The 24,549-nt window shown below is 39.4% G+C and overlaps 2 protein-coding genes across 4 annotated transcripts; one reads left to right on the forward strand and one right to left on the reverse strand.

Moving 5' to 3' along the window:
* Positions 1-16,723, forward strand: tlk1a (tousled-like kinase 1a). Of its 2 annotated transcripts, none has more exons than XM_085434004.1 (22): positions 1-73; positions 5,158-5,279; positions 5,371-5,442; positions 5,821-5,859; positions 6,303-6,378; positions 6,494-6,537; positions 6,775-6,870; positions 6,960-7,046; positions 7,138-7,230; positions 7,380-7,490; positions 7,588-7,724; positions 9,873-10,061; positions 10,253-10,319; positions 11,485-11,582; positions 12,954-13,035; positions 13,115-13,206; positions 13,305-13,394; positions 13,481-13,650; positions 13,779-13,914; positions 15,231-15,342; positions 15,418-15,525; positions 15,613-16,723. In XM_085434004.1, exons 2-22 carry the CDS (start codon positions 5,163-5,165, stop codon positions 15,781-15,783), a joined length of 2,187 nt encoding a protein of 728 aa, XP_085290130.1. In that variant the 5' UTR covers positions 1-73; positions 5,158-5,162; the 3' UTR covers positions 15,784-16,723. The 2 variants fall into 2 exon arrangements, with proteins under 2 accessions (XP_085290130.1, XP_085290129.1); XM_085434003.1 differs by lacking the exon at positions 1-73 and adding an exon at positions 292-350.
* A 226-nt stretch (positions 16,724-16,949) lies between these two features.
* LOC146690870 (Golgi reassembly-stacking protein 2-like) lies at positions 16,950-24,191 on the reverse strand. Of its 2 annotated transcripts, none has more exons than XM_085434006.1 (10): positions 23,948-24,191; positions 22,366-22,446; positions 22,088-22,291; positions 21,902-21,988; positions 21,679-21,812; positions 20,475-20,607; positions 20,242-20,371; positions 19,957-20,040; positions 19,705-19,818; positions 16,950-17,677 (listed from the first exon to the last, which is right to left on the reverse strand). In XM_085434006.1, the coding sequence occupies exons 1-10, from the start codon at positions 24,179-24,181 to the stop codon at positions 17,469-17,471; spliced, it is 1,410 nt and encodes a 469-aa protein (XP_085290132.1). In that variant the 5' UTR covers positions 24,182-24,191; the 3' UTR covers positions 16,950-17,468. The 2 variants fall into 2 exon arrangements, with proteins under 2 accessions (XP_085290132.1, XP_085290133.1); XM_085434007.1 differs by having other exon boundaries at positions 21,679-21,809; positions 23,948-24,190.
* Positions 24,192-24,549: the final 358 nt, after the last annotated feature.

Below are 24,549 nucleotides of genomic sequence, written 5' to 3' on the forward strand. Positions count from 1 at the left end.
ACGTTTCATAGCCAACCACTTGAAGACGGAGAGGTGGGCCCGGAGCCCGGACTCGCTACTGAGGTGTGAAGAGGTTTGTGTCCTTAAAACACAATAATTAGACATTTTCACCTACTGGCAGTCACCGTGCCCTTCTAAAGTCACACAGGGCACGCCAGTCGGTCAGTTTTTCAGTCAGTGTTAAAGCTTACCCATGTGCGCTGCAGCACCTACACACGAAAAGTAGCTTGATGAGTATCCAAAGTAGTGGAAGTTTGGAGGGGACGCCATCTTTGGTCCCAGCTCTCCACGTCCCCAACACGGACTGTGTTTTCAGCTACATACCACGGCAGTGGTGAAGGTCCAGAAAGGTATCGTGAAACATTTTAAGCCGCACGTCTTTTCTACTTGTTCGTGTTGTTCTTTTTGTGCATATAGAAGGGAAATTCTATTAAAATGACCGAGCAAATCTTGGTGGCGAAATCTGCTCGCTAGCTAACGTTACTCTAACGCGTCAGCTCCAAAGTCCATTGAACCTGTTTGGCTAGCTACTAGCACCGAAGACACAGGACCGTCTTTCTGTGCCCAGGCCAGTGCAGTAACCTTAAGACTAGTGCAATGGCGATTAAGCTTTGTTTTGAGCAGAAATGTAACTGTGGTAGTCGATGCATCCTCCATTAGGCATGCTGCCTGTTTAAGAGCACACATTAGCCAGGTTACCGATAATCATGTGCAAATGGAGATAATCAAGCAAATTCTAGTAATGCTTAGTGGATTGGCAGCAGCCAGTGCAAAGGTGTGCATCGCATCGTTAGCAATCCTTTGTGTGTTAACTGCTGTTTTCCTTCCATCAGTGTCCACATCATCTACATGTGTAAGTGGTGTTGTTTGTCATCTTTACGGTACACAGGGGTCTTGCATCGGCTTTTATCCTGGAAGTATTTGTGGTCTGTAACTAAAGCTAATGCACTGGATGCTTGGTAGCCTTGCTTGACCTTAGCTTTTCACTCTAAGTAATACTCAGTGTTTGTGTAGAGATGACAATCAAAACTGAAGGAGAACTTATGGCTGGGCTATGCAGCATGCCAATCATAACGCCATAAAATACATCTGTAGTTGGCACTTAATGTTAATATTGCTTCCTGGACGTTAGTTTTCATTGGCTGTTGTAATGATGGAGGACTTTACCCAGCCTAGGACACCGATGAATCTCCCCACTTCGTTTTGTAAACACAGATTGACATAAATTAGTAATAGCTGACTACATGAGAATGAGACTATAATTTATTTTGTTCATTTTGTTTTCAATGAATGGACTCAGACTGTAATGGCCTGTTCATCTAATGTCAGTTTTTTTTTTTTTTTTTTGGTTTTTTTTTGGTTTTTTAAAACGACTTTCCAAATGTCTGCCATAAACAGGTGGTCAGCTTGTCTGCTGAGCAGCATGGAGTTAAAACACATCCACACCATGAGCTGTAAGGGTTCAACCGCTAGCTCCCGCAGGGGCTTGAATATAGATAATATTTATGCTCTGAGGCCTTCATGTTTGAAACAAAAGCAAATCCTTGAGAAACAATACGCAGCTCATGTGTATTTATGACGTGAAACTGGCATAAACATTTGGGGGAGATGTGGTTATGGATCCGTCTCAGCAAAACCAAGTCATAAAAATGCAAAAGTATTGGTTGATCGTCTACAACATTGGACATTTCAGAGCTTATGCAGAAATGATAATCATCACTGAACGTAGAAGCCAGTTATTCCCTGCATGTGTTAGATTTTCTAATTAAGCGGTAGTGAGGTGAAAATGGTGCTAATCATTTGAATGAGTTGAAAATGAAGCCGATGTATTAAGGCGCATGCGATATTTAGTTACTATATACAGTGTTGTGTAAAATCAAAGGGCTTCTTTTTTTGCTTATTTTTCCACACATGTTTCAAATCACCCAAAAAAAATGGGTAAAGGTAACCCAATTAAAAACAAAATGCAGTTTTTAAATGATTACATTTTTTAAGGGGGAAAAAATGATCCAAATCTGCCTGGTTTGTTAATCACAGTTAATTTATTATTTAACTTTGGTTCTTTGGTTCTGTTTAATTTTGATAGCCACACCCATATCTGATTACTACCAGACCTGTTGAATCAAGAAATTGCTTAAAAACAACCTGTCTGACGAAATGAATTGGGCTGAAAGATCTCATCTAAAAGACACTTAAGAACAGGAGAGAAACAAAGTCGTTGACATCTATCAGTATGGAAAGGGTTATAAAACCATTTCTAAGGCTTTGGGACTCCAGCAAACCATGGTCAGAGCCATGAAAACCTGGAACAGTGGTGAACCTTCCCAGAAGTGGCCACCTACCAAAATTACTCCAACACCGTATCGACTTATCCAGGAGGTCACAAAAGCACCCAGAATAATATCTGAAGAACTGCAGGCCTCACCTGCCTCAGTTAAGGTCAGAGTTTGATTTGATTTAACAACAGGAAAGCGACTGGGCAAATAAGGCATCCATGGGAGAGCTCCAAGGTGAAAATCACTGCTCACCAAAATGAACACAAAGGCTCATCTAATGTTTGTCAAAAATTTCTTTGGGTTGCTTCAGGACCTGGATGACTTGGCATAATTGATAGAACTATGAAATCCAGAAAATCCTGAAGGGGAATGTCCAACCATCAGATTGAATGGGTTAAAACAAAACACACAAATAAAATCAAGGTTTTGGAGCGGCCTGAAAGTCAAAGTCTGGAGATGGTTTGGCATGACCTTAAACAGGCCGTCAGTGCTAGAAACCATCCTGTGTGGCTGAATTAAAACAATTCTGCAAAGAAGATGATAAATGTGAAAGACTCATTGCCAGTTATCACAAATGCTCAATTGCAGTTCTTGCTTATTAGGTTTAGTGGACAATTACTTTTTCACACATGGTGAGGGTTTGGATACCTTTTTTTTTTTTTTTCTCTCTCTCTCGCTCTTTCCCTTAATAAATTAAGTCACTGTTTAAAGACTGCTTGGTACAGATAGTTTTCACAGTGCTATTTATAGAGGAAAAAAGCAAATATAGGGGGAAAAAAGCAAATATTCTCCATAAGGTTATTTTATTTTTTTTGCTCTTAAATTGATAAAGCTGCCACATGCAGAAAAACATGGTTAGCTGTGTTAGGTACGTGACCTGCAGTAAATGATTTCTCGAGCAGAATTTAATTGGGAAATTACAGATCCACAAACATGACAATGTTAGGAAGAAACATGTGCGGGTTGCCTAATTTTTATTTATTTATTTATTTTTTAATAAGGTATTTCTCAGTAAAAAACAAAAAAACAAGGTCTATCGGGTGGTTGCAAAGGGTAGTTAACATTATCAGATTCATGACGGTTTGACCTTTTTATTAAGTCTTAATCAAGAGGTTAGGGCAAAGTAGTGATTATAATAAGCTAAGCAGATGCATCAGTGTAATCATTGTTATTTTATATCTTGCTTGCAGAGCATAAATATGACAGTATTATGCACGTATTGATCAAATTTCAGTGAGGCAAATGCTGATTGTGGCTTACAGTTCCATGGCTTCTGTGGTGCTAGACTTGATGCATAGCACCACAAATACTTCACTAAGTGTAACTATCGATCACAATATAGTGTTAGTAAATGTAAATTAGAAGACTACATTAATAACAGGTCTCTTTTCAGCTTAAATGTGTTACTGAATACACATAAAGATAGCAAATACATCAGTTAAAAGTTTTCAGATAGAATTTGCCTAAAGCGATCACCGTGGTGGTTATTTAAAAAAGGTAACGGACGCTTCTCTGTGGAGGTGTTGATAGCATGCTGGAAGTAAAAATATCCTAGAATGGTTAATTCTTAAAAGTAGCTATTGACTTTTCAGAAAATTAAAGTATAACAGCACGTTGGAGCTGTTTTTGTGAATGACACGATTGGTAAAGAAGGGATTTTAATTAACGACAGGACACGTGATTCTTTTTACGTTAGACACACTTCTTTTTTTGTGTGCTTATCTGGGAAATGGCTTCATGTCAGTATCGTTTGGCGAGCCAGCTGTATTCTGTCTGTTACAACCCATTTGTTAAGTTGCTTTGTGTTTGCAGATGTATTGCAAATCATACCATAATAGGAGACAGGGTTTGGTTTGAGAGGATGTAATAAATTACTTTTTGTTTAGCTGTGTGCGCAAACTGTTATGTGAAGTCCTCAGGGTCTAAATGAAGTGCAGATTCAGTCCTGAGATCATTGAAGATTTTATTTTTCATGTGAAACTGTGTGGTTTAATTTGTATTTGTTATCTGGGATAATCAGGGCAATCACGTTTGAATTGTAACTATTTTTTCTTTCACTCCGTTTAGAGAGACTTTTTTTTTTTTTCTGTAGGTTTCTTCTTGCACTGCTGAAATATTTTAAGCAAAAGTACGTGTATTTTGGTTTCAGTGGTTTGTAATACATATCCTCCAACAATTCATGTCGCTGAATGCTACAAGATGACTTTTTATCCTCGATCTTTAGTTCACATTTATAATCCTAGCTGGTATAATTTTAAACATATTCAGTGCGTTCTTGTCTTTCCTACTCTTAAATGGATTTTGAAAATCCCTACCTACTGTACTAAGCTTGGATGCAGTGCCAAACCTCCATAACCCTTTCAAAATGGTTGTCTCATTACAGCACAGATTTAGTGAGCAGGCACCTCTGAGTCTGCAGCAACACCAAAGCCCATGGTGCTCCTGCATCATTCCCGCAGGAGCGCTGTGAGCAGCATTGCCTAGCATTTGAAATGTTGCCCTTGGATTCTCATGATTTAAAGAAAAAAAACAAAACAGAAAATTTCTGAATGTGGCCTCTGCATTTGGAGAATATAACGCGTTCTTTTGAATATTTTTGTTATTTAAGTATTAGGCTTTTACCTGTAGAGTTGGTGTAACCATAATCACAACTAGCTTATCTCTTCAGTACTTGATGAATAAATATAGCAAAACCTGCCTTGGGGATGCCACTAGGGAGCGGGCAGAAATTTGGTCTCGGCCTACATTCTGATCTAGACTCAAATCTCATAAGCTTACTGCTGCTGTGTCATTTGCCCACTCGAGTGGGCAGTAAATGGGTTCAATTAAGCTGATCGTTGAATAACGGAGACACACTGTGATTTGTTGCTAATCCTCCCAGGCACCATGGAGGAGCTGCACAGCCTGGACCCCCGGAGACAGGAGCTGCTGGAGGCTCGTTTTATGGGCGGAGTCAGCGGCAGCACAGGGGGCAGCACTGGCAGCGCAAGCGGGGGAACCAAAGTGAGTCAGAAATGAGGACGTATTTATTTATTGTTTAAGTGTTTCCTATTGTAGTGTTGACTCGGTTATTAATTGTCTCTCTTTATTTCAGGGCTTGACCAATAATGAATGTTCAAATCACAGTTTTGGGAGTCTAGGATCTTCAAGTGACAAGGAGTCGGAGGTAAATATCTTTAATCCTATGTGGGAGCTACTCTGATCACATTTACACTGTCCAGATTAATCATGCTTGACACAAGTGTTTGTGTCCTTTGCACGCTAATCTTAAGCATTCCATTATTATATAACCTTTATTCTGGAAATGATACCAATATTTCCAGTATCAATATTGTTAAATTAAACAATATATTTTTAATGTAGTCTTGAACTGTCATTTACTTGCATACTGGTGGTTATTTTATACTATTAATTAATAATTTTTTAAATAAAGATTTTATTTAATAATGAAGTACACTTGCAATAAATGCTTTTCACTGTTAGTCTGGTCACTTATTATCCATGGGTAATAAGTTTTGGTCTAAAGCTTTCCTTGTCATTATAGGGGTCTGATGTGAAAAGAGGGAGCTCTCCTGCTTATTCGGTGGGTAATTTATCAGATCTGAAAACGAATATTTTGCATTTAAAGGCTGGAGATTTGTCTGGTCAACACTGGTGTTTGCAGTGATCCCTCTAGGTTCAACATGACCGAAACAATGCTATTTATTTATATTTTTCAAAAGACCAATATTTATAATGGAAATATTTTTCAGATATTAGGAAAGTACTTTTATTATTCCAGAACTTGTTGCATTTCTTGACTGTTGTTAACCTGGACTATTGGGGACTTAAAAAAAAGGCCGTTACAGCTCCAAACATCTATTGTAATATTACTTATTCTGTATATAAAGCATGAATATCTATAAATACCCATTGGAAACAAAAAGCTATCACTATATAGAGAATACAGCAGCAGTTCAGGTTCAGAGTGTCCGTTGTGCAGTAATCATACTGTAAAATTATACCAAATTAAATTTAATGTTTCAGACCCCAGAGAAGAAACAGACTGAAACAACTAGAGGCAGAAAAAGGAAACCTGAGATCCAGTCAGAGAGCAGCCAAGGTAAGTGTTGTTCTGTTATACCGGTTATAATTATTTTACTCCTGTTGTTTGTGTTATTCCAATAAAATATGTTTGATAAATCACAACACTCATCCCTGCTTTCTCTTGATTTTAGGAAAATCAACTGTGCGGGGACCCAAAATAAGTGATTATTTCGATGTAAGTTTTGTGTCAGATATTTCATATATGAAGTATGAACAGTATACTTCATGGCACTATAGATGAATATATAGTGCCCAGAAAATAATGTGTGCTATATCAGCCTGTTGAAGATCTGAGGCGTAATCCATTTCCTGTCTGTAACCACATTACAGTAAAATAAAAGGACCCACTGGCTGTCTACTGTTACCAGATCTTAGGCAGCGGTGCTACTTATCCTCTCTTTTCATCTTGTAGTTCCAGGGAGGAAATGGGTCCAGTCCTGTCAGAGGTCCCCCACCAGTGATTCGTTCGCCCCAGAATTCACATTCCCACTCGACTCAGGGCACTTCTGTAAGCTGTGATAATAACAAAATAACTCTTTTGTAGCTCACCATAGTGTTGACCTGTTTTTAAATAAAATATCACTCTCTGTGTTCTAGGTTAGACAAAATAGCTCATCTCCTACTAGTCTGTCTTTTGGGGACCATATGGCACATCCAAAGCAACTAGCAGTCAAATTTGTTCAGGTGAGGAGGTTGTAACCAAAGCCTTTCTGCATTCACTCTTAAAACATGTTTGATATGACAAGTGTTTAACTCCTTTTGTTTTTCACTCCAGACTGACCTGACAGTGTTAAAATTGGCTGCCCTTGAAAGCACCAAGAATCTAGACCTTGAGAAGAAGGAGGGCAGGATAGATGACCTGTTAAGGGTAAGAGGGACATCTTACTGTTTTATTGACTGAACAAGTTTAAAAACAAGGTGGATAAAACTTCCCAGAGTTCAGTTTTATAGTAAATGTGTTTAGTAAAGCATTTTGTTTCTATGTCTGCTTATCCAGTGTCATTTTCTGCTTCACAGGCAAACTGTGATCTCAGGAGACAGATAGATGAACAGCAAAAGTTACTTGAGAAATACAAGGAACGCTTGAATAAGTGCATCACCATGAGCAAGAAGTTACTTATAGAAAAGGTAAACAAGCGTTTTTTCTGTAGCCTGCGTTATTAAAATCAGGAATGTTTGTGTGGCTGTGAACCTGCATGCTGTATTTTATGTTGTTGTTGTTCAGAGCACCCAGGAGAAGCAGGCCTGTCGGGAGAAGAGCATGCAGGATAGACTACGTTTAGGCCACTTTACTACAGTGAGACATGGGGCCTCATTCACAGAGCAGTGGACAGATGGCTATGCCTTCCAAAACCTTGTCAAGTGAGAAGCTTTTAAATTGTTTATCAGTTCAGTTCAGTTCATTTTTATTTCAAACATTTCAAACATGTGCCTTCACAATCATTACAAAATATCATTCCATTATTTGTTTGAAAAGGAGTAGGCTGAAGTATTTACTTATTTGTCCCTACCCCCTCAAGTTTTACCTCTCATTCATTTAATTTTTTTTTGTCTTAAATTAAACAAACAACATATGAAACATATGAAGTAAAACAAAACATAACATACATAAATCAAAAACAAGAAATTAGCAAGCCCCACCACAGTATAGTTTCTTTCATATGAAAAATACAGAATGTGTATATTTGCAGATACACAAGTTATGGAAAAACAACAAACCAAAAAAAAACAAAAAAAAAAAAGAACCGCAACACCATTACCAGCAACATTACCGTCCTGGGTTAACCCCGTTTTCTTCATTCTTATACTTATTTAAAATTAGGTTTTTATATTTTACTTTAAACTGTTTTATGTTTTGACTGTCTTTTATTTCTTCTGTTAGACTGTTCCATAATTTAACTCCTGCAATTGAGATTGACATAGTTCTTAAAGTTGTTCTAGCACTTTGTATTTTTAAATTCCATTTCCCTCTTAAGTTATACCCACCTTCTCTTTCTATGAACAATTTACAGATTTCTTTGGGAAGCAATTTATTTCTTACTTTATACATTATTTGCGCTGTTTTAAGCTTCACCAAGTCTTGGAATTTAATAGCTTGCATTTTGACAAAGAGTGCATTTGTATGGTCCCTGTACCCTACATTATTTATTAATCTAATGGCCCTTTTCTGTATTATAGTTATTGTTTGTGTGTTACTTTTGTATGCGTTTCCCCAGACCTCTACACAGTAGCTCATATATGGCAGTAGTAAAGCACAGTATAAAATGTGCAGTGCTTTCTGATCCAACATATGCTTTGCTTTCCCCAGGACGGCAATGCCCCGTGCCAATTTCCCCCGAACATAAGTAATGTGTGGCTTCCAACAGAGCTTGTGGTCAATGATCACCCCAAGAAATTTTATTTCATTTACTCTTTCTAAATATACATTGTCAACACATATTTCTACTTCGATGTTTTTCTTTTGGTTTCCAAACAACATAAATTTGGTTTTATCGAGATTCAATGATAATTTATTTATATCAAACCACTTCTTTAATATCGTTAATTCCTGTGTGATCATCCCCAAAACCTGTGGCAACTCCACACCTGAACACAGTATATTTGTGTCATCTGCAAATATTACAAACTTTAAAATCTCCGATACTCTGCAGATATCATTTAAGTACATAATAAACATTTTTGGACCCAGTACTGAACCTTGAGGTACTCCACAAGCTATATCCATCAAATTAGATTTATATTCATTTATTTGTACATATTGTTGCCTATTCCCTACATAGCTTTTTAACCATTCCAAAACCACTCCCCTAAACCCGTACTTTTCCAGTTTTTTTTAATAGAATTTCATGATTAACAGTATCAAACGCCTTCTTTAGATCTAAGAAAACTCCGAGCGCATACCTCTTATTATCCATACATTCGTTATCTTTTCCATTAAATCTATCAGTGCCAAAGCTGTTGATCTGTTGCTTCTGAACCCATACTGACTATCTGTCATTAATTCATATTTTTCCACAAAACTATCAAATCTTTTTATGAAGAGTTTTTCCAGTATCTTAGAGAACTGGGAGAGTATTGACACTGGTCTATAGTTTGTAAAATGATGTCTTTCACCGGTTTTGTAAATGGGAATAACTTTAGCAACTTTCATTTTTTATCTCCCATTTATTTATTAAGCTTTGCATATTTTAAGTTTAGCTCTCCACGTACACCTCAAAGCTGCACATTACATGCACATTTAATTCCCCTGCTACTGAAAAGTTGGGGGTTGTAAGCTCAGCTCCAAGGCTTCATTTCCTAGGACAGCTGCCACGTCACTTCTTAACATTATTCTCTTAAGAGTAGATTTAACCTCATGTTGTCAAAACAGACTTAGTATTTTTAGTATAATTTCACTGAGTTTTGCATTGCAGCCTTCATCTGCAGTATTTCCATCGTCAGATTCAAGTTGAAAATTCTAAAATGTAGTTGTACCTCTAAAATTAACAGCTTTAATATGTCCTTCGGCAGGCAGCAGGAGTGGATAAACCAACAGAGAGAAGACATTGAGAGGCAGAGGAAACTTCTTGCCAAGAGGAAACCTCCATCTTCCAACAACTCCCAAACACCAACCACAAACTCTGAGCCAAAGCAACGGAAAACCAAGGCGGTGAATGGAGCAGAAAACGATCCCTTTCTAAAACCCAGCCTACCTCAGCTGTAAGTCCACACCCTTGTGTATGTGTTGTGTAGGATCCTTTTCCCCCGTGTTTTGCTTTATTACCTCATGTTTACCAGGAAAGCAGATTTTAACAGCATGTAGCACAGTATTAACTGAAAGTGTTAAACTTAAGACGCACTGTTAAATTAGGCTCATGCTTTGTTTCTATATGCTTTCTTATCCTTGAAAGGCTGACATTAGCAGAGTACCATGAACAGGAAGAGATCTTCAAACTGCGACTTGGACATCTGAAAAAGGTTTGTGGAAATATGAAGCCTGGTAAACAGAATTGTGACGTTTTGTTTGATTGTTCAATCAAGTTAATATAGTTCAGAGTGCCTGACAGATAATTGACAAAGTAAAAGAACAAAATAAATATGCAACAGTAAGAAATTTAAACAGACAAAACATTAATGGCCTAAAAGTAGGATGAATCAATTAAAAAAGATAAAATATTAATAAAAATGTAGATTATAATGGAATAAAATGTATGACAAAAGGCAAAAAATAGAAAAATTGAACATTGCAGTGCTGGGTTTTAGGTCCGATGTCTTCCTTTTTGAGTGCTATACACTTAAACGCATGGCCCTTATTGCTTAGTAACACCCCCTTTGGTGAGAGTGGTTACTTTTAAAAGCCACCTAAATACTTGTTTGAGGAACTTGTTTCCTTCTTCCTGCAAAAGGGTTCTAGTTTTGTCAGATTCTTGGGCTATCTTGCATTCACTGCTCTTTTTAGGTATGACTACAGATTTTTGATGAGGTTTAGGCAGGGGAACTGCGTGGGGCCGAGGCATAACTGTTAGCGTGCACCTCTCAATGTGGCCAACTGTACCGAGCCTTCCATGAACATCCAATTTGAGCAGATGTGGCTGTACAGCAGAGGCATAGCCTTCTCCTACTTTTTGGGCTATGGCTGCATATTTTTGGGCTAAAGGTTGACTTGGTATATTCATAAACCTTTGAAATTTGCATCACCTGACCTTTCCCAGTGGTTGTAAACAAGCCTTAGAAATTGCAATGACCGACGTCTTTGTAAAAGGGGTAAAAAATGCTAATGCTATTTAAAATAACAATAAAGAACTGTAACTTTGACTTTTTAAATCTGTTCATCTATTTAGATTTTAGCTTGTGGCCAAACTTTCTGCATTTATCTCTTCCACCTTTTTCCTCAGTTTCCTGATTGAAAATCCTGTTCCATTAGTAAAGATTGTGCAAAGAATATAAGGTCAATTTACTCATTGTTTTCATGGGAAAAAAGCTTCACTGAAAAGCCCTAACGGACTCTGCACCAAGTCAGATGTTAATATTTAATTGCGAGCTCGTCATGTGTATGAGTGGGTTTTGATGAAGTCTCCTTGTAGTCAGTGCTCTGAAGTTCCTTCTGTGCATTTGTGTGTTTGTGTGTTTGAATCATTTATAGGAAGAAGCTGAGATCCAGGCAGAGCTCGAGCGTCTGGAGAGAGTGCGCAACCTTCACATTCGGGAACTGAAGAGAATAAATAACGAAGACAGCTCACAGTGAGTCTAAATCACTTTCCTTGACATTTGCTGCATTGACATTGGAACACGATGTACAAGCAAGGCTACAGTCCTCGTCCACAGTCGAATAATAAAGGGTTGTATTATGTGAAATTAAGCTTCTCGTCGTGTGTTGTGAGACCCACAAAATGAGGGGGGGAAGCCCATCTCTTTTTGTCTGTTCCTTTCTCTGTCACATTCAGTGTGTCTGAACTTGCTGTTCTGATTTATAGACCATTGTGGTGTCAGAATGGGTTAACGCCACCCCCCACCCCACCCCAGCTGGCAAACGGATTCATCCTCTTGAATTCTGAATGAACAGCTCAGTCTGCCATTATTTCCCTGCTAGATCCATGTCTGCTAACTCAGAGATGCATTAGCTATGAGCAAACCGAACAAAATGTCTGTTCTGCGTTTGCTCCTGCAGCCCATAAGTCTTTATGTACTCCAGTATCCGGGGGGAATGAAGACCCAGTGGATTACTTGTATTTGCAATGTCCTTAGAGTAATAGCAAGTGTCCTGTCGTTGGCACATCAAGCTGCTAAATATGGTTGGCAGTATTACATTAATTCTGATTGTATTCACACAGACTACAGCTGCGTTAAAAGTGAAATTAAAAATTATGGGAGCTTTGAGACCGAAAATTAAATTAGAGGTTGCTGTTTTGTGCTTCAGTTTATTGATCACATCATATTTCTCTCTCCTTATATTGTGTGCTTGCCTGCACTTTACTGAAGAACTTGCTATATAAAAATAAAGGGATTATCACGTATTTATTTTTTGCTTCTTTTGAGAGTGATTGGATTTTGAAATGTGACTGAAATGTTTTCATAAAATCTGCACGTTAACATCTAAACAGTGTTTGAGCAGCTAAAATTGGGACTTTTATAACCAAAACATCTTACTTGTCTTACACAGACGGCCATAGCTAAAATGAGAAGGTGCTAGAAGCAACAGAATTTCTTTGTTTTTTCCCCCCTCATTTATTCATGTCTGTATATCGGCTATAATGCAGTATGCTGCTCCTTTATCTCACTCGCTGAACTCTACTGTAAACCGTCGTGTGCAGCAGTTCATGATTACACCTGTAGTCAGAAAAATGACCTCTTAAAACGTTGCAGAAGCTGGGTGAAATTATTTATCTGTGCAGTATTTGGAGCTGAAATTTGACACTTTCAACTGTTATGCAAGACTTGCCGTTAAGTTTTTAATAAGCAGCATAATGTGACTCTTTGCTCGTCTTTGTAGTACTGAACCTAAAATAAATTGATCTAGCAAAGCTAATTTTTTATTAATTTGTGATTCACATAGTTCCAAATTTTAATTTTACTCCTCCCTCCTTTTATTATTTTTTTTTCTCCAATCTAAAGATTTAAAGATCACCCAACGTTGAATGAAAGATACCTGCTCCTGCATCTTCTAGGCAGAGGAGGCTTTAGTGAAGTTTACAAGGTAAGTCATTAAACATGGAAAAATACTCTCAATAAGTGTTGCTGTGCAGGTTTATTCTAACTGTCACTGTGTCGTTCAGGCTTTTGACTTGATTGAACAACGATACGCTGCTGTGAAAATCCACCAACTTAACAAAAACTGGAGAGAAGAAAAAAAAGAGAACTATCACAAGTATGTTAGTCTGTGTGAATATGTTTGTATTATAAGGGAGCACAGCACCTTCCTGCTTTGGTTGCTAATGGTATGATAAATATCATCCTTTTCTACAGGCATGCATGTCGAGAGTACAGAATACACAAGGAGTTGGACCATCCCAGGATTGTGAAACTTTATGATTACTTCTCACTGGACACAGACACGTCAGTCACTCTGCACATTTTATAGCATGTGAAAGGTGTCAAAAAAATGCACTAAGTAATTCTTACTTAATTTATCCGTCCAACAGGTTTTGCACCGTTATGGAGTACTGCGAGGGCAACGACCTGGATTTCTACTTGAAGCAGCATAAATTAATGTCTGAGAAGGAGGCACGGTCCATAGTCATGCAGATTGTAAATGCACTAAAATACCTGAATGAAATCAAACCTCCCATCATCCATTATGACCTTAAACCAGGTAAACACCCCCTTCTGAACAACGGATCAGTCTTAAACAGTTTCCCCCCCTGGAATTAATAAAGTATTCTGATTCTGATTGAGCGTGATTACTGCTGTAGTTCTGACCTAATGTGTTTTGATTTGAAGGTAATATCTTGTTGGTGGATGGCACAGCCTGTGGGGAAATTAAAATCACTGACTTTGGTCTTTCCAAAATTATGGATGATGACAACTACGGCGTAGATGGGATGGACCTGACATCACAGGGTGCAGGAACCTACTGGTGAGAAGAAATGCTCCTAAATCACATTCAGACATTTAAAATTGTCTTTAAATGTTGATTGATGATTACTGAAAAGTAGCAGTAACATATTATAGGCGTACTTCTTTATAAACAAAGATCCCGCATTTAGTTTTGTGCTCTTGTGAAAGTGTCAAAAGCTGTTTGTGAAGTAGACGCTTACATTGAGTGTTTAACATCGTTACAGTCCTGAAACGCCTTAAATGTCGATGATGGTCCTGGTGGAACCAAGTTTAAGAGTGCGTTAAGTGCTTTTAAGTACTCATTTTCAGTTCTCTCCTTGTAACTCACATTTTTAGAGGAATACTTTTGTGTCAGCTTCTTCATACCAGTCATTGAATTGCTCAAGCATAAAGGCATTAACTCCTGGGATAAATGTTGAATTCGGTGTCTTTCAGTGGCAGTGTTGTGTCAACGCATTAAGAGATAATTCTGTTGGCTATTAACAAAGAGAATAGAGCTATATTTTAGCTGTAGCTGAAAACTTGGCATATTTTGACATGCTGTGTAGAGCATCCTTTGAGGAAACTGGACAAAACGCTACAGGTTAGCCATCAGGATGAAATCCTTGGAACCAGTGTCAGACTGTATGCTTGCGCAATGGGTCCTGGGCTCTTCCTGGTGCGTGACAATGACCGGCCTCATGTGGCGAGAGTATGCAGCCAGTTCCTGGAAAATGAAGGAACCGATACCACTGGCTGGTTTTCACACTTGCCAGACCTAAATCTAATAGAACACCTCTAGGACATTGTTTCCATCCATCCAACACCACCAGGTTGCATCTCATACTGTCCAGGAGCTCAGTGATGCCCTGGTCCAGATCTGGGAGGATATTCCCCAGGATAGCATCCCATTAGGAGCATCCCCGACTTTGCCAGACATGCATACAAGCACATAGGACCATACAAACTACGGAGTGTCATTTTGAGTTGTGATGTGTGATGAAATTTTGGACTAGCCTGCTGCATCGGTTTTTCACTTTGATTTTGGGCTGTCTTTGAATTCTCTGTATTGTTAATAATTTTCATTTCCATCAAAGGATGTGGCGTCCTTTTGTTCCTAACATATTACCCAGTTCATATCAGTATAGATACCTGGCATGATTTTATTTATTTCAGCAAGGTATAATGGAAAGAAAAAAGTAGCATAAAATAGGCACCCATTTGTAGTAACAGTACTATTACTACTACTATTTGTAGTTGTAGTAATCTATAAGTAACTTAAAATTGTAAAAACGGTACTGACCATAAATGTGTGTGCCAATCTTGTCCTTTGATTTATGCATATTGTGACATCAGGTACTTGCCTCCTGAGTGTTTTGTGGTTGGTAAAGAACCTCCAAAGATCTCCAACAAGGTGGATGTGTGGTCTGTGGGTGTCATCTTTTTCCAGTGTCTGTATGGAAGGAAGGTAAGGACGATGGCTGGTCTTCTAGCAGTGTTTATGTTAATTTATGCCTGATGATAAAGTTGTCCTTCTTTCCAGCCTTTTGGCCACAATCAGTCACAACAAGATATCCTGCAGGAGAACACCATACTCAAAGCTACCGACATTCAGTTCCCTGTGAAGCCAGTTTCCAGTAACGAAGCAAAGGTAGCAGAACTTGCACACGGTTGCTGTCTTTTAAATATCATCACACATTATGACTTGTTAATTTTGAATACATTCTTCAACTTTCAGGCTTTCATACGGCGGTGCCTGGCATACAGGAAGGAGGACCGGATCGACGTTCACCAGCTGGGAAGTGACCCCTACTTGCTCCCTCACATCCGGAGATCAAGCTCCTCTGGAAATCTGCAAATGAGTGCTGCGGTCTCAAGTCCAGCCTCCTCCAGCAACATCTCATATTGACAATTTTGAATTGTGACAAAAAAACAAAAATGCGCATAAAAATTTAAAACTTGATGACTGAAGTTGCACCTGCAGAGCTCTTCAGAGGCTTGGGCTCGTAAGAGGAGGAACAGCCAGCGATGGAAGGAACGGGCTCAGGTGGGGGGCATCACCTGGCCTCCTCTGACCTGTGCCAGGCTTCTACTTGTTTACCAGGGCTTGATCAGTTGGAGGGACAGTAAAGGGACGGGTAAAGGACATGGGTAAATGGATCTCGTTGAAGGTCTAACAAAAAAAAAAAAAGCACTGAAACTGACTACATACCTTGAAGAAAATGTGACTGGACACTCGGTTCGGATCTTGCTGATGGACATGGCCTTAAAGGGCCGAAGGGAGACTTTGGCAGGCCACCATTTAGATTAAATAATGTGGTCCTGCCAGGGTGCAAATGATTCAGCTGCTAGAAGTTAATTTACTGTGAGGAGAAGACAGTCATTGTTAAGTAGAACTACAAAGATTTCACCATTGATTGGGTAATTGTTTTGGTTATGTTTTTTGTTTTTCCACAAATTTTAGGCTTTAATTTGAGTTACTTAGCCATGAGAATGTAATGTGTAGCATACAAGTGGCAACTAGTGTCATGTAGATTGGGGCAGCATACTTACGTTTAATGCACAAAATAACCAAATGTAGAAAAATTAAATTGTATTAAAAAAAAAACCCTATGCAGGAATATTAACAGATAAATTGGAAACTGTATATGCTGTACAGGTGAATTTTCAAATTTTGAGCTGCAGCAGTAATGTGTACAAAGAGTTCAAATTTTTCCCAATTTAAGAGTAGTTTCCTGGAGTGGTTTCATTTTGCTGCTTTGTTGCTCTTACTTTTCAAGGGCTTTATGTTCCACTTCGGGTACAAATTGTACAGTTCTGCTAAGAGTGAATAAATACCAGGAAACTTTTTTTTTTCTCTCCCCATTGATCTTAGTGCACATAATCCACTCTCATTGCATCTATAAAAAGATAATTTAGTGCTTATTCACTGTAAATTTTCAGGTGTGCTCTACCTACCATTATGTCTGTGATTATACTGACACCCTCTGGTTATGTTTAGTATTACATAGTATTACATTACATACTAGGATGCAGGTAAGATTCACAACAGATGAGAAAAACCAGAGGCTAACATTGAGAAAATACATCAGTTTAATCAAGGTAACAATATTTCACTTTACAAATAATTTCATACAATACAAGAAAACAATGTCTGCAATCCTGCAGCCAGCAAGCCTTGTTTTCTAATGGAAGATCCCCAGTAGTATAAGTTATAGTTGAGCCCTCCCGTTAAGTAGTGTAATCCTTGAAGATGCGAAGATGCTGATTTGCACAATTTGAATAACCCATGTTCCATATTTTAAAAAGAATTTAAATGTCCTCTATCACAGAACAACTTAAACTCCAAAATGCTCTCAAAGTTCCTTTAACTGCCTTCAGACGCAGGGCTTTTCTTCTGACACACCATTTCCAGGACAAACTGGATGCCCTGCATTTAATACCAGTTCCATTCTTGCAGCCGAGCTCGCACAACAATCCTGATGGTCTGTTTGCACGTGGAATTTGTCAGCCGAGTGCTGGGGTGAATGGTCAGATTACACTGTGTAAAGACTCTACAGAGAGCATGCCAACATCTTCAATTTTTGCTTTCTGTTAAGATGAGTCTGCAGACATTGTAATATTTATTGATCCAGAGGTGGTCACTGATGGGGAGTTGGGGGTTTTGGCATGAAAACTGTTCATTAGCATAGTGGAAGCAGGCGAAGTACTGGCAAAGACTGGGGGTGAAACAAAGTTGGATAGGGGAGGAGTTGCACTGGGGGCAGCACCTGGCAGGTAAATTGCTGAAAGAGGTGGAAGACCTGCAGAAGATGACACAAAACCCTTCAGTTAGCAAAATTGTAATTTTACTTTAACAACATTAGCTCTTGGACACTACACTTCTACTTTTCCTGCCTGGAGACAACACTCAGTATTAAAGAAAAGGCTCAGACGGTGTTTGCTTCCATTTCAACCAATCCTGGAAAGATGCCTTTGTAAAGCACTTTCAATGAGGTGTGAGTCAGAATCCAGTTTCTGTGCAACAATGCATTTGAATATTAAAGGTAAGTTACTCTTCCACAACTTTAGTTTAAATATAAACACTAAGCAAATTTCACATGATTTAAAATGATCGACTTAGTAATTGGTTTAACCCTTGGACGCCTACCAGGGGTAACCCTTTTCTGAACCGAACACTTTCGGTCATTTCAGGTTTGCTTCCAAAAACGAAATTTCTTGGTGTGCATCAAAAGTTAGTGAGGGTGATTTCTGCCTTGGTTGTCAAACCACATCTTAATGGATATATACTGTGGTGTCAACTCATCATTAAGGATACAGGGTGGTTATCAGATGTCATCTTTATGATAAGGGGATTGATTCTCAGTAAATCTTGAGAATAACTTTGAGTTCGGTATCTTGTCCAAGGATACTATGGCTTACAGATCGAGCCACCAACCTTCAGATTAGTTGATGATCTGCTACACTGATCTGCAGCTATCCCTTTTATAAGGTAAAAGAGTTAAAGGTCCTTTAGACTGCAGTTGCAAACATGTGGATGGGAGGAAAAGTAAAGGAAATGTTTGACCCTTCCAGTTATGGATTCTAGTATGCCACGGGGGACAATTAAAAAGATTGATCACGATGGTAGTAGACTCTTCTATGATGACATTATCCATCTACATGGCTCAAGGGGTCAATAACATGCTTATGGAAATGATAACAATGAGAATTGTATCCTCACATTTCAAACTAATTGGACACCTCGGGGAGATTTTTAATTGACTTTAGTTCTCTCTATCATGAGTCCCAAATGAGGGAATATCTTTTGGAAGAATAGTATTCTAAAGACTAAACATTCAATGCAAAGACTAGTTGAAGCTTTTCTAGGAGGATGTCTTATACCCACACTATACTCAGTTTTACTTTTGTCATCTGTCAAGTCTCAAGAACATTTTGGCTAGTTCGAAACAGTTTACACAGGGGTCAGAGGTGAAGCTGGTTGTCTGCCAATCAGATGTTTGGTGGCTCGATCCCTGGCTCTTTCAATCCACTTGTCAGTTTATCCTTGGGCAAGATACTGAATCCAGACTTGACCCTGATGCTGTGTTTGAATGTTATAACCACGTAGACATAGATAACCCACATTTAATAACCAATTAATCAGAGGATCCAGTAAAATGACATAATACACTAGTCAACATGACACATCTGAAGTATGTGTCAAAGCCTAGAGGAAAAATATGAATGGACACAAACAATGGAGGCAAAAATAGAAATGTTTACAGAACTGTAAAAGAAGAAAACCTGTTTTTCTTTTTTTAAATACTTGTTTCCTCTTCCAACCGTTAGAATTTACCAGGTTGAACTGTTGGATACATCTTTGCACAATGTCTCTGTCACTTAACTGTGTTATGAAAAGATCATGTCAAGACTAGAAATGGGAGAAGGAGTGATGTTAATAAGTCAAACCTGTTCCAGAATTTTCAAGGACACTTAAAAGTCAGTCAATCTAAATCCTATAGCCAAGTTTCACTAAATCGCTGCTATCTCAATATTAAAAATAAACCCTTAAACATTTGTTTCTATAAACAAATGTTGGGAACACCAAAAACAGCGAGCCTGCCATCACACTTTTAAAAGCTAAAATGTTACTAAGCTGGGCGTGTTCCATCAAAGTCACTCAGTAGTAATAAACTGTATTTAGCTGGACTATTCTCAGCTGCCTGTGGTCGTTACACTGTACGTCTTTACAATACATTTATAATTTGCATTGGATAGTAAGAAAGCAAAATATCAGCGTTAGCCTTTACATCCGAACCCAAGCATGCTTGACAGAACACATTTATACCTGCGGGCTGTATTCCAACTCCCGGTGGCAATGCATGACTCACATCTGGCAATGAGACATTTAGGTTTGGTAGATTAGGAAAAGGTGAAAGACCTCCAGGTAGGGGCATTACGCCTATGCAACAAAAAGAAAAGGGAGAAAAAATAGACAGGTGTAGCAGACTCGCATCATGGATCATAAAGTATGAATTTTACAGACTGTACTTGGCACAAAAACTGGGGAGCTATGAACACCCAATGTAATTTAACCAACCTGGTAGCGTTGGAGCAGGACTGACAGACAGTGGAACAGTTTGTGAGAGGGGTACTTGGTTGTGCAGCGGGACAGCAGGAACTCCTGAAATTATATAATCATATGTTTTATTACATGAGAAAGCGACAACAAGGAGGAGATATTATAGGTTTCTAAATGCCTTTAACTCTTGTTGTTCTGTTATTCCACTTGGGTTTCATTTGAACTACTAATTAATTTCCGTGAGATTTCATCCTCAGATCAGCTCAAATTGTAAATGCTAAAGAGTCAGAGAGGACAGTGTACCTGTATGACTGCTCAGGACCGATGTTGGGTTTGAGCTGACGGACAAGCTAGCGAGACCTTGCTCCAATCCCGTCGAAGCAGAAGACGACACAGCAATTGGAACAGTTGGAACGACGGCAGAGAGGTGGACCTGGTAACCAACAGTGTTTTGTACATTTTAACAAAAGCTGGAAGCCAGACAGCATCAAAATGAGATTTACTTCTGGATGCAGTTATTAAAGATGCCAACTTACCTCTGTGAAGCCATCTTTTGGTGAAGGAGGTGGTTCGTAATGAGTCTGTACTGGTAAACTGATCTTCTTACCCTCAGCAAATGGCAGGGTAGGTATCCTGTGCAGGTAACCGTAGCCAATCCCACAGCCTAGACTGCATGGCAGAAATAGAGCAATACTGTGAAGGGGCAGCATCAGAAACATTGTAAAAGAAAAACCTGACACTCAAATTACAGTAGAACTTTTTCAACAATCAAACCCACTGAAACTCAAGATACACCTAAACGTAGGGGTATCATTTTTCTTGGTGGAATGATTCATAACTTTCTACATGTGTAGCAGACGTATACTCCATCACTTTCTTAGTACTGGGTTGAACCCACTTCTGCCTTTATAATTGCCTTAAATCTTCATGGCACAGATTCAAAAAAAGCACTGAAAACATTCCTCAGACACTCTGCTCCATATTAACATGATAGCACCAAACAGTTGCTGTAGATTTGCTGCATAACCATGATGAGAATCTCCCGTTCCACCACTTTGGATGGAGCTCTGAAACTCTGGAGGTCATTTAAGTGCGGGGAACTCATTGTCATGTTCAAGAAACCAGTTTAAGATGATGTGAGCTTTGTTACGTGTCACAGAGGATGGGTAGACTTACAGGGATGGATATGGTCAACAACGACAGGCCATAGCATTAACGGAAAAAAAAAAAGGTTCGTTGGTACTTAAAGTGTGCCAAACGGCAGGATGAATCCATGCTTTTGTGTTGTTTACACCAAGTTTTGACCCTATCATCTGAATGTTGCAGCAGAACTGACTTAATAATGGGAATCTTTTTCAAATCCTATAGTGTCTAATGTCTAAAGAGTTTGTGTTCTTAGCTTATTTGAGTTATTGATGCCTTGCTATCAGCTTGAAGCAGGCTGACCATTCTCCTCTGACCTCTGACCTCAACAGAAGTTTCAGAAATACTCATTAGTCCATCTGGCACCAACAACCACACTAACAAAGGCAGCATATGGCTTTGCATTCAGCACTTATATATCAAACACAGTTTTTAAATCCAGAAATGAAAATAAAAACATAGCCTAGAACAAATTCTGCACTTAAATAAAGTAGCAGGATTGACTGTAAACTCCTCTCTTACGTAATATCAAGAAAGCTCACAGATTTTAACCAGCAACAGAAACTGTGTGGATCTTTTTTTTAGTGACTGTCATACCTGCCTTCTCCACCCCAGTCAGAGTTTGGGGTGATGACCACCTCGCGGCAGTTGTCTGCGTCTGTGTTGTAAACGTAGAGCTTTAGCTCCTTCCCTTCATGTGTTTCAATGAGGGAAAACAGATCTTCGCTCTGCTTAAAAACCACAAAAATACACATCAGGTTAACTTGTTCCTGGTTTAATTCCTGCATTAAAAAATAAAAATAAAATCTTAAGCAGGCACCTCAGTCATGGCGGTGTCCACTCCTATAATGTAGTCTGCATGCGGCCTCAAACCTGCCAGGGATGCAGGAGAATTCGGCTCCACTTCCTGGACTCAAAAACATGCAGCTATCAACACATGAGATCACAGAAATAAATAAGAACACCCCCCAAAAAAAAGCAGCCTCAGACAGAACCTAACACTCACCAAGACATGCCAAACATTTTCATTGGCTCCCTCGAAGCTGCAGAAGCGAATGCTGACTCCCAGAAGCCCCTGGCCGCCCCACATGTTGCTGGGCGTGACCGTCGTCTCCCGCACTGCCAGCGTCTTGCTGCTATACAACAACATCTTGACGGGCTTCTCCACGTTCATCTTCAGCAGCTCTTTCAGGGTGTCATTGTCCCTGTTCTGTAAAGAAACCAGTATATCCAAATGATTCCTAGGAATATCCGTGACTAACACTGACCTAACCGGAAACTCACCAGCCGAGTGTCGCAGATTGAGATGATAAAATCAAAGAATGGCTCCAGTCCCGCACGGCGACCGGGAGAATTCTCTTGCACCTACAGATTAGAAGGCGGTCAGAAGGTTTTCAAGTAAAGCAGGTTAATGCCAGTCTTTTAAATATCTGCACACAGGTCCTTGTCACAAAGGACGAGCAGCATTCAATGAAAACCTGTACATCTCTGTTTTGGCAAACACTCCTGTGTAGTTTAACATTCCTCTCACTGGTTTAAGACTAGTGTGTCAAGTGAGGTTTCCAAGAAGACTCATTAGTCTCCTTCTTGGAAACTAGCCTTAACTGGTTATTTTACTCCTTCTCACGTACAAAGTCTTGAATCTTCAGGGCATATTGTCTTTTAAGGACCTCATATTACCATAATAACCTAACAGAGCACTTCACTCTCAGATGGCTGGGTTACTTCTGATACCAAAAGTTTCCAAAGTAGAATAGGAGGCCAAGCCTTCAGGTATCAGGCCGCTCTCTTTCTTTTCACGGTTTGGATTTAAGAGACAGGCATCCTCTCTACATTTAACATTAGCTTCAAACTGGCCTTTTTTTGATAAAACCACTAAAACCATCCCTTTGCTATGCCGCTATAGGTTCAGGGCTGGTGTGGGACTGCCTGTGATGCACTCTTTCTTATCTCCACTCCCCAGGTGTTTATTTTCCTTCCTCCCTTTCTTAGTATCCTTCCCACCATCATCTAGGTACGCCTAGAGCTGATCACCTGTTTGTTGGGGCAAGTGTTTTTATGAGTTGTTGTTGTCTTATTGCAACTTCGTGTCCCTGAATTGTATTTAAAGTATCTTTTTAAGAATTTTTAAAGGCTTTTCTAAAACAAACTGAGCTAATGACCCACTGTGAATGAATTATGTTCAAAGTGATCCTTTTTTCTTAATGATCCTTGATCAGTGGGTCTGATTGGACACAGATCTTTGAAGCACAAAATGCAAACATTTAGCATTTTACTTTTAGTGTGGCCCATTTTCCCTGCGTGTAATCTGGTGATGAAACTCTTTAAAAGCTTGGACTGACTGGTGGAGTATAACGTTTTCAAATGAAAACAGTCACACACACCCATTTCCATAAATCACGTATAGCAGCCACACCGGTTATTCTGGCATCATCCAGTCTGCTGGGGAGTGAGGGGACATCTGCTGATTGTCTCACAAACTGCACGTCTGAATGACAATTAACCGTGTCCAGTTTCTAATATGGATATATATCATTTAAACAGTGTAGACCGAGAGGCTATTAGCAAGCTCACACATCAGCGGTTGGTGCTAGAGAGTGGGCGTAGCAGGAGCTTCCATTCAAAGGCGGGGACAGCTAGCCGTTTACAATAAAGACAACGAGCTATGTGAAGAGATTTCTGGGTGTGTCTGAGTCCTCCTCGGGGTCTGTGTCAAACACAAGTCTCTACTAGCATCAGCATTTAGCCAGTAGTAGAGGTCGCTTCCTCTAAAGGAAAAATAACCCTTCTATCCTATCGTTAGCTGCTCCTCCGCGGGCTAACAGGAAGTCACAGTCCGTACGTCCACATTAAAATGTTCTCTTACCCTGAGGACGTGGTATCCCTCTTTGCCTCCACCTGGTATCTCGACGCTCGGAGAGCCTCCCATGCTTCCCCGAGTGCGACAGTCAGGGTGGGACTGACACCTGTGCTGGTTAGTTAGGTGATTAGTTAGCAGGCGGCTCGGATCATGCCGCGTTTCCTGTGGCTTTGGTTTCCCAGGACTTCCGCTCATGAGGATGATGATGATAGTGAAGAGGAGGAGGAGCGGGAGGTGCATCCCTCTGTGGTAGCAGGGTTTCATCATCTGTGTCTTTTGAGGTCTGATTATTTGTAAAGTAATAAGATTATGGGCGGAGAGGCTTTAAGCTTTAAATCTGGGTGCTTCAGGGCAGGGGGACCTAATGAGGACGATATTTTGGTGTAATTTCAAATAAGATGTTTCCTGCCTGTGAGCTTTTGCAAAATATGTTTGTTGGCCTTCATTATTTTAGCATAATATTAAATATTCTTAAATAACCGGGTTTATTAAGGGCGCAAAACCCAGGGGCAAGTAGTCTGAATCCATGGTGGTTATAAAATATAAATCATGACATATGCGATGCATTGTGGGGAAGCAGGTTAAGCACATGAAGGGGGAAAAGTCTC

This window comes from Copadichromis virginalis, linkage group LG16 (assembly GCF_057382275.1).
Source record: "Copadichromis virginalis isolate Kocher_CV1m ecotype Utaka linkage group LG16, C_Virginalis_male_GT1.1, whole genome shotgun sequence".
NCBI lineage: Eukaryota > Metazoa > Chordata > Actinopteri > Cichliformes > Cichlidae > Copadichromis > Copadichromis virginalis.

Coding starts and splice junctions, on each gene's coding strand:
- tlk1a (XM_085434004.1), top strand. CDS start 5,163: ATGGAGGAGCTGCACAGCCTGGACCCCCGGAGACAGGAGCTGCTGGAG. Junction 6,538..6,774: donor AAATAAGTGATTATTTCGAT/GTAAGTTTTGTG, acceptor TTCATCTTGTAG/TTCCAGGGAGGAAATGGGTC. Junction 13,395..13,480: donor TTCTCACTGGACACAGACAC/GTCAGTCACTCT, acceptor TCCGTCCAACAG/GTTTTGCACCGTTATGGAGT.
- LOC146690870 (XM_085434006.1), bottom strand. CDS start 24,181: ATGCACCTCCCGCTCCTCCTCCTCTTCACTATCATCATCATCCTCATG. Junction 20,608..21,678: donor GACTGGGGTGGAGAAGGCAG/GTATGACAGTCA, acceptor TCTGCCATGCAG/TCTAGGCTGTGGGATTGGCT. Junction 20,372..20,474: donor CAAAAGATGGCTTCACAGAG/GTAAGTTGGCAT, acceptor GTTGGTTACCAG/GTCCACCTCTCTGCCGTCGT.